Raw genomic sequence first — 13580 nt, 5'->3', positions numbered from 1 at the left:
TCATCTTAGAAATCTCACCACTGGCCTGATGAAGTACTGAGGCATCCTTGAGACAACTCAACCCCTGTGTCTCAAATCTTACAGATACTGTGCCTGGGCCCCTGGTTAAAGGTGACTCCTCTCTGAAGCAGGGAAGATGTTCTGGGTCTGTTAGCCACATGAGGACAAGCTTTCTGCAGAGGCCAGTCTATTGTCTGCCTGCCTTTGTTGGTGGGAGATACCACCACACACAATAAAGACGTGTCAGAAACTTTGTCCTGAGTGAATTCAGCCTCAGATTAGTCTCTTTTAACCCAATTTGATCTTCAGCTCACTGTGGTCATGCCTCATGTGCATTCCTGTAATTAGCTTGTTTTGCAGCTTAACCACATATTTGCACTTACAAATACCAGAAGTAAAATATGCATTTTTTAAAATAAATCTTATCAGTCTATCAGAAAGTACTGTTCCCTTTCAAATATTTGTCCTGTTTTATTACCAGCTGCTTTTCTGGTTTTTAAATGTCTAATTTTTCTAATGCTTAAAATAAACTTGATCAATAATTCTGCAAGACTGTCATTCCATATCCACTTCAATTATACTAAGCTGCATTCCACATTGTGTCTTAGCTTTCAGAAAAGATGAAGTATTGGCATAAAAATGTCAGATGTGATTATATAACAATCTAATGCTGTCATTGCCCCCTAGATAAAATGACTCAAGAAAAATAGGTATTAATAGAAGCAGGAAAAATACTAGACAGCATCATCAAATAGGCAGCCCTGTGTTCAAGCTTCCTCAGTCTCTCTTTTGGCTCTTTCCTTTTCATGTAGTGTGAGATTCCCCAAGAACACACAATGCTCTCAGGCTGCTGTCTCTTAGGTTTGCAAAGTTGACTTATATTCTGGGCCTTTCTCAGCTCCTTTCTGAAGACTTTGTGTTCTTTCTGAACTGAGAGTGAACACTCATTACTTTTTATCAGTATGGCTTATGCAAAGAGACCTTAAATTTAATTTCAGTTCTTAGTAACTGTAACTCAAAGGAAAGAGTAGCCAGAAGAGGAAAACTTTGGAACAGTACTTGTAATATACTAAATGCTAAACATCGTACTGATGATCGGTTTAATCACAACATTTCTTCTGGGTTCTAGTTACAGATTTCATGGAGTCTCATAGATAAAACAAAATCAGAAATTTTCTGTTTACAAAATAAATGTACATTTATGAATTATTATAATTGAATATAATGAATTATTTAATTCATTAACTAGATAATAGATTAGACTAATGATGAGATTATTATTTAAATAACTATCTAATGATCTAATGATTATTGTCTAATTCAGCTCAATTAATTTGCTTTTTGTGTTTATATCAGGATACGTTTATTTAACATAAAACTAACCATTTCAAAGTGAATGAACACACAGTATTGTATCACCACAGCCTGAATCCAGTTCCAAAACATGAACTTTGTCTCCCTAAAAGGAAAGCACTCGGGCTGGGAAGGTGGCTTAGTGGTAGAGTGCTTGCCTAGCATGCATGAAGCCCTGGGTTCGATTCCTCAGTACCACATACACAGAAAAAGCCACACGTGGCGCTGTGACTCAAGTGGTAGCATGTTAGCCTTGAGCAAAAGAAGCTCAGGGACAGTGCCTAGGCCCTGAGTTCAAGCCCCAGGACTGGCAAAAAAAAAGGTTAAAAGGAAAAAAAGGTTAAAAGGTTAAAAGGAAAAAAAGCAACTCAGCAGTTGCTTTCTATCCCAATTCCAGTTTCAGACAACCACCAGTCTGCATTCTGTCTCTGGAGTTATCTGCCCTGAGTCCTTCAGATAAATGGAGTCGTATAATACCTGACCTCTTTTGTCTGGCTTTCTTCACTTAACCTAATGCTTTTAAACTTCATCTATATTATAGCATTGTCAGTTCCTTATTTCTTTTTTAAAATTTTATTTTATTCCTTATTTCTTTTTATGGCTGAATAACATTCTAGTGACTGTACATGCTCCACTTTGCTTATTTGTTCGTTGTTACATAAACTAACCTTGAGAGAAGATGGACACACATTCACATCTGTAATCCTAGCTACTCCAGAGGCTGATATCTGGAGGACTGAGGTTGGAAACCAGCGCAGACAGAAAAGTTTACTAGACCCCATCTTCAAAAATAACCAGCAAAAATCAAAGATGGAGATGTGGCTAAAGTGATAGCATACCAGCCCACCTAGTACAAGGCCCTGAGTTCAAAAACCAGTATTGCCGAAAGAAAAGCTAAATCAGCTTTAGTGAAAGAATGTCATTGGTACCTGTTAAGGGTAGAGGTTAGGGGAAGAAGAGAGAAAGAAATTACAAAGAGTACTTTGGGAGATGATATCTATGTTTATTGCCTTGATTATGATAATGGCTGCACAGGTAGATAAACATTTCAAAATTTAAAAATTATAGATTCCAAATATATGCAGTGTGTTATTTGTCCATGAAATTTTTCAAATATATGCAGTCTGTTATATGTCCATGAAATTGTTCAAGAAAAAGTCATCCAAATCATTTCCTTACACATATCCTGCTCTCCTTTCTTGAACTTAGATAAACCATAATGCCAACCAAATTTATTTGCATACCAGCATAGTTATCTGTGGTTGGCAAAAGTAAACAAATATGAATGAATGAAAGAAATTGCATTACAAAGTAAAATGTGCATTACAAAACCATTTTTGTTCAAAAACTATTTTATGTACACCCTTAGACAATTTGGAAACATAAAAACCAAGAAAAAATGGTGGCTATTTTCTAATAGGTTACAGTGGTTTTAATTTATGTTTTCTTATTCAAATTTTGCCATGTAATCTGAATTTTGTTTTGTTTTAGAGACAGGGATTCCCTGTGTAGCTCAGACTAGCCTGGAACTTGCAATGCTCCTACCTTGACTTCCAGAGTGTTGGGAATGCAGGCATGTACTGCCACACCTAGCCCAATCTGAATTCATTTTACAAGGAGTACTGTTTATTTTTATAAGAACAAAGGCTAAAACTTCTATTTCTAGCTTCTGCTATTAGAATATCATATGTGTAGAAGAAACTTCAGGTGATACCAAAGCTAAGATTATGCAGACCTCTTGCATATACTTAGCTTTTGGGAATGCACTCTTCATCCGGTCTGACATTTTGCCTCACTGTTTTTTCTCCTACCTGTAGCTAGAAGACGAAATTACGACCTTAAGACAAGTCTTGTCAGCAAAAGAAAGACATCTGGTTGAGATCAAACAAAAGCTCGGCATGAATCTGATGAATGAATTAAAGCAGAACTTCAGCAAAAGCTGGCATGACATGCAAACCACTACTGCGTAAGTATGATGACAGCAACGCAAAGCTTTAAAAGTTTGGGTAGCTTGCTATCTCTTTATTCTCCTTAGCTTTGTTCATTTTTAATTACAAGGCTAATTTCTTCCTTGGAGCAAGGAAAAACATATTATCTCTAAAAGAGAAGTAGAGCTTTGACTCATCATTAAAATATGTTGCAAATCAGGACTGGGGACTTAGCTCAAGTGTTAGAACACATGCCTTAGCAAGTATGAGGCCCTGAGTTCAAGTCCCAGTATAGCTAAAAATAGTGCAAATTAGGCCAACTCTAAAGAAAACTTCATACAATAAAACTTTTTTTTTTGCTAAAACTCTTAATTCCATTCAGACTACTTCTATGGAGCTTTGTAGCTTATATGTTTATTTTTTCTAATTATTTGAATATTTTCCTGTCAAGTATTCTTGTGCCAAAAGGAAGAAAGTTCTCATATATATGAGAGATTTTTTGGTTGGTTGGTTGTTAAGGGTTAGAGGTTGATGGAGAACTTTCCTGGGTCTTAATGTTAGCCCACATTCCATCATCAAGAAATTTTTGTCTTCAGATTATGCCTTTTATTTCCTATTTCCATTCATTGGAGTGTGAAAACAGTATTTTAATACCTATATGAAAAACAATTTTCCTCTTTGAAGTACTTTTTACCTGAGCATAAAGATACCACAGAGTTGACAGTGATTATTTCAATTTTTCAGGAGGCCAATTTTGCCTGCTGATTCCTAAGAACTAACATCCAAGGCCTTCGGTCTATGAGGAGCCTGGGGTCTCTGAAGGGTGGCTTCTTTGGTTTCCATGTGCAGAGAATATTTCCTCACCTTGCTGCTCTCTGGGCTTCTATTCTGTGTACCCAAAGGATCCATGGGCAGAGTCAGGGCACAGTCTAGAGTAAGATAGGAATATAGCTAGGGAGTTCATACATTTATCTCTGAGGGCTAAGCAATTGTCCCCAACCTGACAATTACAATCTATGTGCACCCGTTTAAGGTCTATATTACATCATATTATGAACCATCCTGAGAAGGATTGCTGACTATTAGGCCCTAGTTTAAATAAGCTTATTTGTCATTGATTTGTGTCTTTCCACATCTGCACTTTTGTGGCTAATACCAATGAGTAGCCCTGACAGTGTGAGGCTAAACAACCTCGAGTTCCTTGGGTCTGATTGCTTTTGCGTTTAATTCAGGTCTCTAGGCTTCATTGTTACACTGATCTGAATTTCCTTTTGGCAAAAGAATGGCAGGATATCTCTACTTGGCCTCCCTAATCTAACAGCAGCGAGAAGGCCTCCAAATGGGGACAAGGATACTGCATTTCTAAAGGGATCGTGAGAGAACAGAAAATATCTGTGCAAGGTTCTGTCATTATGATAGGTCTGATGGAGACAGGAAGCAGCAGGAAGCATATTCATTCTGGAACATGGGGTGAGCACAAGGCAAGTTCACCAATGACTTCTGGCCTCTTCCTACAGGGAAGAATACAACATTTGCCTTTTCCCATGTTTGAGAAACAAATTGGTAATGTAGCCAGGGAGTCTACTGAGGATAAAGCTTCTGGATAGGTGAACATAGCAGATTGATTCCCTGTGCTGATGAACCTGACAGTATCATCAAGAAGACAGTTTTGTTTTGTTCGTGAGTTAAATGATTTTAACTGTGAAAAAAGAAAATACAGCATATTAGGAGAATGCGAAGGAGGGAATGGAGTAGTGCCTGAATCCTAGGGAAGGTTTCTTGTGTAAGCAGAGCTCTGAAGGAGTCAGAATATAATCAGGACAAGAGGGGCAAGTGGAATTTTCTGGGGGAATGACACAATCCAGTGAAGGCCCAGGTAGGGGAGAAGGTTCCTTCTGTTAAGGAAAGCATCCAGTTCATCAGTGGTGTTGAGCTAGAAGGCAGGTACAGAGGTTCTGAACTGATGCTTTGGCCTCAGTTATTCTTCATACACAGGGACCAGAAAGCCATAAAGAGATCCTACCCAGCCATTTATCAAGAAGCCTTAATGAGTGCCTATTATTGGGCATTATTTATATTGGGATAAATCTAGTCCAGAAGGATAATAGGATTCAACAAAGGTGGACAAGATTCCTACATGATTCCCTATTAAAAGAGGAAAGAACAGGAAGTAAGAAATGCAATGGAGACAGGAAGATATTCTTGCAAGTTCTGTAGTGACAACAACATAGGGTGATATGCCAGAGAGGGTCAAAGCTTCTGGGATCCAACCCCAGACACAGAAATTCTATTGTGGGTGGCTTAGCTGAGGCTTCAGTGGCAAGAAAGAATATCTAGGGAATATCTAGATGGGTGAAGTGATGAAGCCGAGGGAAATTTCATTCTGGAGCAATAGAAGTCTGTCACATTAGTGATCTTTATGATTCTGAATTGTGTCTTGCCAAGTGTAGAGAAACGAACTGGGCACCTTGGTTTTCACCACTGAGGAACAGAAAATGCTTTTGGAAGTCTGTGCCATCCATATCTCTTCATAAGACTTGGCCTTTCTGTGAGTGACCACAACTCGAATTTTCTACACATGCCTTTACCTTATGTACCAAGTAAATCCTGAAGTATTTCCTGCAATGCATTGCACACTGTTCTTCATAAATATGGATGCACAATTTCCTAGGGGTTACATTCTAATAAATCCATAAGGTCAAAAAACTATGAATGATCTGGGAGAGAGCTTTCCAACAGAGGGAAAGTTGCTCAAAGAGCCTGAGGTGAGAATTAGCTTATAAAATCTCTCGTGTGGAGAAATTAGTCAAGGGAATGAGGTTTCAGCCTCTGGGGGTCCTTAGTGAGAATTTTATTCCCAGAGCTTTCAACACTACTGGAAGTGATTATTTCTGACTGACGTTTCAAAAGATCACTCTGGTTACTTTGTGCAATGCATTGTGGAGAGGTATGAGTAGTAGAAACTGGAAAATCACTTAGGTGATAGTGTTCTATTTCAGGTAGGTGAGGATGTGAGGGAGAGTTGTGGACAGATAGGGTAGAATTTGGAAGTCAGTCTCACAGAACTTCCTGGAAGTGGCCCGGAAGTGGATGATGAGAAATCAAAGATGACTCTGAAGTCTTTGCTTGGCCTGCTGGGTGACTGTTAGTGATGTTTATTGAAGTGAGAGTGGTTGTGATTAAGCCTGTGGACTAAACACTTGATTGCTTGGGTTGAAATTGAGGCTTAGCTGCATCCTTGAACTGATACCATACCCATTCCTATGTGATAGAAATGAAGACTCAGTGAACTACTTTTTGCTAGTAGGGAAGAATCAATCTGTTTTCTTGAGTAAGTCTATCAATCACATAAATTCAAGAAAGAATCTTTCTCCCTCTTTTCCCCCTGAGTACAAAGGAAAGAGGGGAGTCTTAATCCTATCTTGGGAGGAGTGAGAACAAAGTCTTTTTTCTTTTTTTTTGTCCATTGTGGGTCCTGAACTCTGGGCCTGGGCATTGTCCCTCAGCTCTTCAGCTCAAAGCTATCTAGCTTTCTACCACTGAGCCACCTTCCCAGCCTTGAGAACAAAATCTTTATCTCTGTGAATGATATACATTCTGGCTCTGTTAGTGTTTATGACTTCCATTCCAAGATGAGATTTATACTTCTCATGATAAAAGAACAATACTCAATAGGAAATGTACTCATTGTCTTACTCATGTAACTGTAAACTCTCTATACAGTATCTTTACAATAAAAAAATTTTTTAAAGAATATCTATTTGGACATAAGGGAATGATGAGCTGTGGCCAGGTTAGTTGGAAAGAATTTCAAAGCACTAGATGTGCATGATTCACAGCGGCAATACTTTGCATTCTGATTAAGCCATCATGACCTATTTAGTTTGATGTATAAAGAAAAGAAAGTCTATGGTATGTTAATGAAGATTTGGGCATATTCTACTGTGCAGTTGGATTCAAACTGGAATAGGACCTGACCCAATATGTAGGAATAATGACATGGCTAACTCACATGATCTTTCTAGAAAGAGTCCAAGAATAAAGAAGAAGCAGGTCAGGGCAGCATCTCTGTGCAGGGTTTGTTGTCATGCTTGTTCTTGACAGTCTTTTGTGTATCTAGCCTTGAGAGAATTTAAAAACATATACAAATGCCTTTGCTTTCTTGGTTTTTTTTTTTTTTGCTGTTGTCTTTATGTTTGGGGAAGGTGAAAAGGGAGATGGATTTGGAGCAAAGAAGGGAGCCTAATTCCAAACCTCAGGCCATATGGTATGAATTCATTTCATCTCTGCTGTGCTTTGCTCACTTCTACATGCACTGATTTCACTTTTCAATGCACTTTTCTAGAACTGCTCTCCTAAACCAATGGCTACTTTGTGAATACTCTTGTCACTATCTTAGAAATGTAACTAGGATAGGAATACAGGAATTTTCTTTATTTTTTGTAAATAAATCCTCTATTTTTAAGGCTAGAACCACACATTTTTAAAGACAGTGAGCTTCATTGATTGAAATGTTCTGGATGCTGCTAGGGGACCTGTTGAATAACTTGTCCCTTGTGAAGAATTCTCAGCACATGGCATTTCATAATCATGCCTCATTATCATCTGATGGCTTCTCAGCTTTAACATTTAAAGCTTTGCTAACTTCCCTTTATAAACAGCAAGTTAGGTGTGTGTATTTAATTTTGGTCATCTGATATAGATAATATATATTTTATATGAACTGAAAACCAGGCATTGTGTGAATAAATAATATATGGTGTTTTATGGTATAAGGTCACTTGGTCCTGTTAACAAAAAGAGCCTAACAAGATAACCTATCATTAAAGTGATTTAAGATCTTGGGAAGGCCAAGGAATGTGTGTGTATTAATGCATTTGCCAGGGTCTGATAGTATACTTAAGACTGAGTGACTGACTGTAGGACTGTAAGAAAGGAAAGGAGTTTCAGGGAAGGAAGTTCCTTCGTAGCTGATTGCATGTGATATGAAATCGTTTCATGAAACTGGTATAGGCTTCAGGAGGATTTGAGGCAATGAACCTCAGGGCACCATAAAGTGGAAGAAAACAGTATGTATATCATAAAGATGAATCTATTTTTAAAATCTTTCCAAATTTTTGCTCATTGCTTTTTATTCCTTGGGCTATATATCTGTTATCCTTGATCCTTGACTTTATTCATGAACTCTTAGAAATTTCTTGTCCAGATGGATAGCATCACAATCCTTCCTATCATCATGTTCAAAGCTGCATGACAATGATTTTTTTGCAATTTTTTATTGTAAAAATGTTGTACAGAGGGGTTACAGTTACATGAATAGGGAAATGAGTGCATTTCACAGTGAGCATTGTCACCTCCCCCTTTATTTTCCCGACCAACCCTTTCCTCCCTGCCTCCCCAACTCATCCCGCCCTCCCACCCCAACATTGTAACATTTGTTTTCAGTATAGTGTCCTGTACATCTTATCATCACAATGGGTCAGCCAGCATACCCATTTAAGTGTTCTGCAATATCCCTTCCCCTCCCCAAATTACAAAAATGTATATATAAGATGCAGAACACAGGCATCAAATCCAGTGAAAACAGGGGCTATACCATGGGGGAAGAACCTACAAAAGAAACAAAAGACTCACATAGTGCATTGTAAATACATTAAAAACACTAGCAAGAAAGAAAAAAAAACCTCTTGTGTCCCTGTCTTGGGGTATATTTTGCTTAACATTATCTCATGTGGTCGTATGTACATGGCCTTTGACCTTCTCTGCTTGTCCTAGACATGTACTAGTCACTGCAAACAAGGGAAACCATGGGACCTATGTTTCTTTGGGCCTGGCTTATTTCACTCAATATAATTTTTTCCAAGTCTTTCCATTTCCTAACAAATGGGGCAATATCATTTCCCAGAGGAAATGTCATTCTTTCTGACGGAGGCACAGAATATATATCACATTTTCTTGATCCATTCATCCACTGAGGGGCATCTGGGTTGGTTCCATATCTTAGCTGTGGTAAGTAATGTTGCGATAAACATGGTTGTGCTGGTAGCTTTGGTATGACCTTGTTTGATCATTTGGGTAAACGCCCAAAAGTGGAATTGCTGGAGGACAATGATTTTTATCTTCTTATTTGTCATTTATAGTCACTTGTCAAGTCTATGCATTCTACCTATAATCTTCTACACTTCTTTCTCTTCTGATGTCATTACTCCCACTTGGAGTCAGAGGATCATCTTTTTGGTCTCATCCATTCATTCATCTAGTTATTCATGGAGTTTCTCCTGCATTCTGCCAGATGATGGAGGCACAAAGATAAATGACTTGCTTGCCCTTGAGTAGTGACAGTCTTTGTAGTGAGGCCACAGGATCTAAACAAAGTCACTATATTACTTTCCTAAAGTGTTTTTTAACTGTCACTATATTATTATGTGTCCTTACTATTCCCAGCTGTAAACACTAAAATTACAAGTTAAGTAACTAGTTGTATTTATGCTCTTTCTACTTCCTTTTAACAAAATTAATAACAAAACCTATGGTTACTTTTGGTAGACCCAGCTATCATTTGCAAATGTCTGTTTGTACCATTAATACATACCTTTAAAAACATTGATATTACATTATTTGCAAAAAAAAATTGGAAGGACCTGGCAAAAACTGTGTTAAGTGAAGCAAGTCAGGCCCAGAGAAACAAAGGTTTCATCCATTCTCTCATATGTGGAAGTGGGAATTAGTTTACAAACTAAATACTTTGGGTGGTATGCAAGTATACACAAATGTATTAACTGAAATATGGTAGCTTCAGGGGAGAACTCAAATAGGGTAATTCCTCGGAATGGCTAAATCAAAAGGTCAGCCAAATAAACGCCAGGAAATAGGTATTTGAAAGGAACAGGTTGAGATCAAGGGGAGGGAAGTAGATGAAGAGAAGAAGATTGGGAACAATGCAATCTAAAATGTAATGCCTATCCTACAAGATTAAGAAAAATGAGGAAAGTATAGGTTCAGAAGGTTGAGTGAGAAAATTCAAATTAGTAACATTGATCAAGATGCATAATATTCATAAGTTGTTTTGTTGAATGGCAACTCCTTTGTGCAGCTACTTAAAGGTAATAAAAAGTCTTTTAATAATAACAAGCATACTAGAAGGCCTGGGTGAGCATGCTTGGACAAGAAGTTCTGATAAAGTGCTGTGAAAATTTAGAGGAAGGGAAACTGAAAGATACTTCAGAGAATTTTCATAAGAATGGGATATTCAAGCTCAGTCTAAGAAGAAATTCAAGAGGTAGGATGGATAGAGATTACTCCATGTGGAATTAGTATTATGATAGAAACATAGAGGTAGGAAATCTATGAGATCTGTTTAATGAGTATCAAGAGCAAGGTATGCATGGGATCACCGTAGGAAATGAGGCTGAATGTGTGAACTATGGCTAAATTATAGACAGCCTAGAATATTAGATGCAGGATTTGGACTTTATTCAGCAGTCTTTGGGAGCTATTCAAGATAGTGAAGATAAGAGATTAAGTGTGGATAGCGTTATAAATACCAAGATACAAACTTGATAAATATTTTCAAGAAAAAAATAGAGTCAAAATAAAAATACTGTCTTCTCAGTTCCATTATTTGTGATGAAGATCTACATATTCATGTCTGGGATTATGTATGTTAGTTCTTCTGATTTAATGTCCTGACTCTCTTTCTGACCAATAGTCATCCGCCTGTCATCCCCATGCAGTGATTTCTATAAATTATTCGTTTTTCTTCCTAAGTCTGTTTAGAAAAGGTAATTTCCAAAGAAAGAAGAGGTGAGAGAAGGAAGATGAATGTTTACTTGGACAGTATTGCTTACCATAGTTCTCTATTTCTTCTAGCTACAAGAAAACACACGAAACCCTGAGTCACGCAGGTCAGAAGGCAACTGCAGCTTTCAGCAATGTTGGGACAGCCATCAGCAAGAAGTTTGGAGACATGAGGTATATGGGAAAGACCACAGAATCCTGTCAAAGGAGCACTGCTCGTGATTGGCTGGTCTTATCTTTGGTGGCTAAAAATGGTATTAATTGGTGCCAAACCTAAAAGATTATATTAAGACATTTTCTGCTTGGTCAGCCAAGGGTCTATTCCGAAAAGTATCCTTTCCACTAGTTAAAGTAGATCAAGGATGAAGAGGATTTTTTTTTAAAAAAGCAGCATATTTTGATCTTTTTAGTCTTGGTGGTTTTTTGTTTGTTTGTTTTGGGAGAGGGGCTTGAACTCAAGGCCTGGGTGCTGCCTCTGAGCTCTTATGCTCAAGGCTAGCACTATATCACTTTGTGCCTTTTTGGGTTTTCTGATGGTTCAGTGGAGAAAGATCTCAGTCTCTTCAGTAGCTAAGATTACAGACATGAGCCACTAGCATCTGGTTTTTAGCTTGGTTTAAGGGATAAAGTAATGTATGTATTCAGTGGAATATGCTGTGGTAAACTCTTCTAGGTTACATTTTTTTAAATATAATTATCTGTTTTTTTTTTCTGTGCTAAATACCAAAACACATTTCATTTTAAAAAGACACCATTGGGGTTTTCCTTCTACTCATTTCTTCTTTAGAAATTTATTTATTTAGCAATTTATTTATTGCAAATAGTTCTTTTTTTTACAACTTTTTTTTTTGGTTGGTCATGGGGCTTGAACTCTGGTCTTGGGCTCTGTCCCTGCACTCTTCAGCTCATGGCAAGCGCTCTACAGCTTTAACCACATGCCACTTCTGGTTTTCTGAGTGGTTTATTAGAGATAAGAGTCTCATGGACTTTCCTGCATGGGTTGGCTTTGAACCATGATCCTCAGATCTCAGCCTTCTGAGTAGGTAGGATTACAGACGTGAGCCACCGGTGCCCAGCTTACATCTTCATTTTTAATGACCCAATCCTGTATATCATGTTTGCAAATCTTTTAAATAAGTATCTTCCACATTATAGTTATTTTCAGCATTTCACTATTGCATAAAACTACCATGAACACAAAGTAATTTTCAACCAGATATCTTCACTGTAGATAACAGAAATATTTTATTGCCATTTTAGTTTTTATATAGTGAAGTTATCCTGTTTAGTTTTTACTCTCATATCTTTTGCTTGTTTAAAAATGTTAACTTATTTTGAAGTTGGTTGATATCCCTCAGAAGACTTTTACAGTTAAGGACATGCATCAATATAAGTGCATTGCTTTATTTTCATTTTTACTAATACAGTGTTATCACAGCAATTGATTGTTTTAGAGAAATTATGATGTTAACCTTGTAAATTATTAGTTACTCCTAATTTGATTACAAGGAAACTTGCAAGTCATATCACTGGCATTAAATCACTTACATAAATTTACTAAGCAGTCCCTTCCTATAGGAAAGACCAAGCTGGTGCCAATAATACACACCTGTGATCCCAGCTATTCAGGAGGCTGAGATATGAGGCTCCTGGTTCAAAGTCATCCAGGGCAGATGAAACCTAGAAACTTATTTTCTATTAACAAACAAAAAGCCAGAAGTGGAGGTATGGCTGAAGTGGTAGAGCACCAGTCTTGAGCAAAACAAAAGCCAAGCAAGAACCCAAAGGCCCTGAATTCAAGCCTTAGTTAGTACTGGCCCCAAAAAAAGAAAGAAAGAGAGAAGAAGGAAGATAGGAAGGAAAGGAGGGAGGGAGGGAAGGAGAAAGAAGGAAGGAAAAAAGTAAGGAAGAAAGGAGAAAACAAACAACAATAGGAAAAACCATATTACTGGTTGATATCTGAGGAATTATAATTTGCTATGTTTATAAAATTTTCTGTACATATAGCTTAAATTTTTCACTTGAACACTGAGATTATCATATAATACTGCCTCCCAGAAGAATTTCTCCATCTGTAAGGACCCCTTCCAGCTACCTCTGAAGCTCATTCAATATACCTCTCTGTGGTTTTTCCTTAGTGGGGCTTTGGTGGTAGTACTCTAGGAATCTGCTCCTAGAAACTTGCTTCCAGAAAACCTGGCTTTGAAACTAGCTCCTAGGAAACTGGGCTTCAGGAGGGCAGGTTAAGAGGATAAATGAAACATATCATCTGTATCTTGGTTCTTGTTTATAAAACAGAAATAAGAGTACAACAGTGAGCTGGGTGTGTATCACCCTGATCTAGTACGTGTTTTGCTTAAGTGAAACCCTGAATTCAATTCTGACATTAAAAAAAATGTCATTGCGTTATTACAAAAGTGGTCAAAGAGAGCCTGGCATGTATCACATTTTGAATGAATGTTAGTTTTTATCTTTATTAAATGATTATCTCCATTATAAGGT

At 37.5% G+C, this 13580-nt stretch overlaps 1 protein-coding gene across 11 annotated transcripts in view; it reads left to right on the top strand.

Moving 5' to 3' along the window:
* Tpd52l1 (TPD52 like 1) overlaps window positions 1-13580 on the top strand; it is an 81470-nt gene that overhangs the window by 54598 nt on the left and 13292 nt on the right. For all 11 annotated transcript variants that reach the window (XR_011369340.1, XM_070010473.1, XM_070010475.1 and 8 more), the window contains exons 3-4: window positions 3171-3319; window positions 11151-11252. Coding sequence is in view for 10 of the 11 variants with exons in the window: in XM_070010473.1 (XP_069866574.1) it covers window positions 3171-3319; window positions 11151-11252 (251 nt within the window). In the remaining variant the exon portion in view is untranslated. The remainder of the gene's footprint in view (window positions 1-3170; window positions 3320-11150; window positions 11253-13580) is intronic.

This window comes from Dipodomys merriami, unplaced genomic scaffold (assembly GCF_024711535.1).
Source record: "Dipodomys merriami isolate MVZ:Mamm:240054 unplaced genomic scaffold, mDipMer1.0.p SCAF_8, whole genome shotgun sequence".
In the NCBI taxonomy this organism is placed as follows: domain Eukaryota; kingdom Metazoa; phylum Chordata; class Mammalia; order Rodentia; family Heteromyidae; genus Dipodomys; species Dipodomys merriami.
Note: the sequence above shows the minus strand (reverse complement) of the source record. Positions and strands in the feature narration are given on the sequence as shown.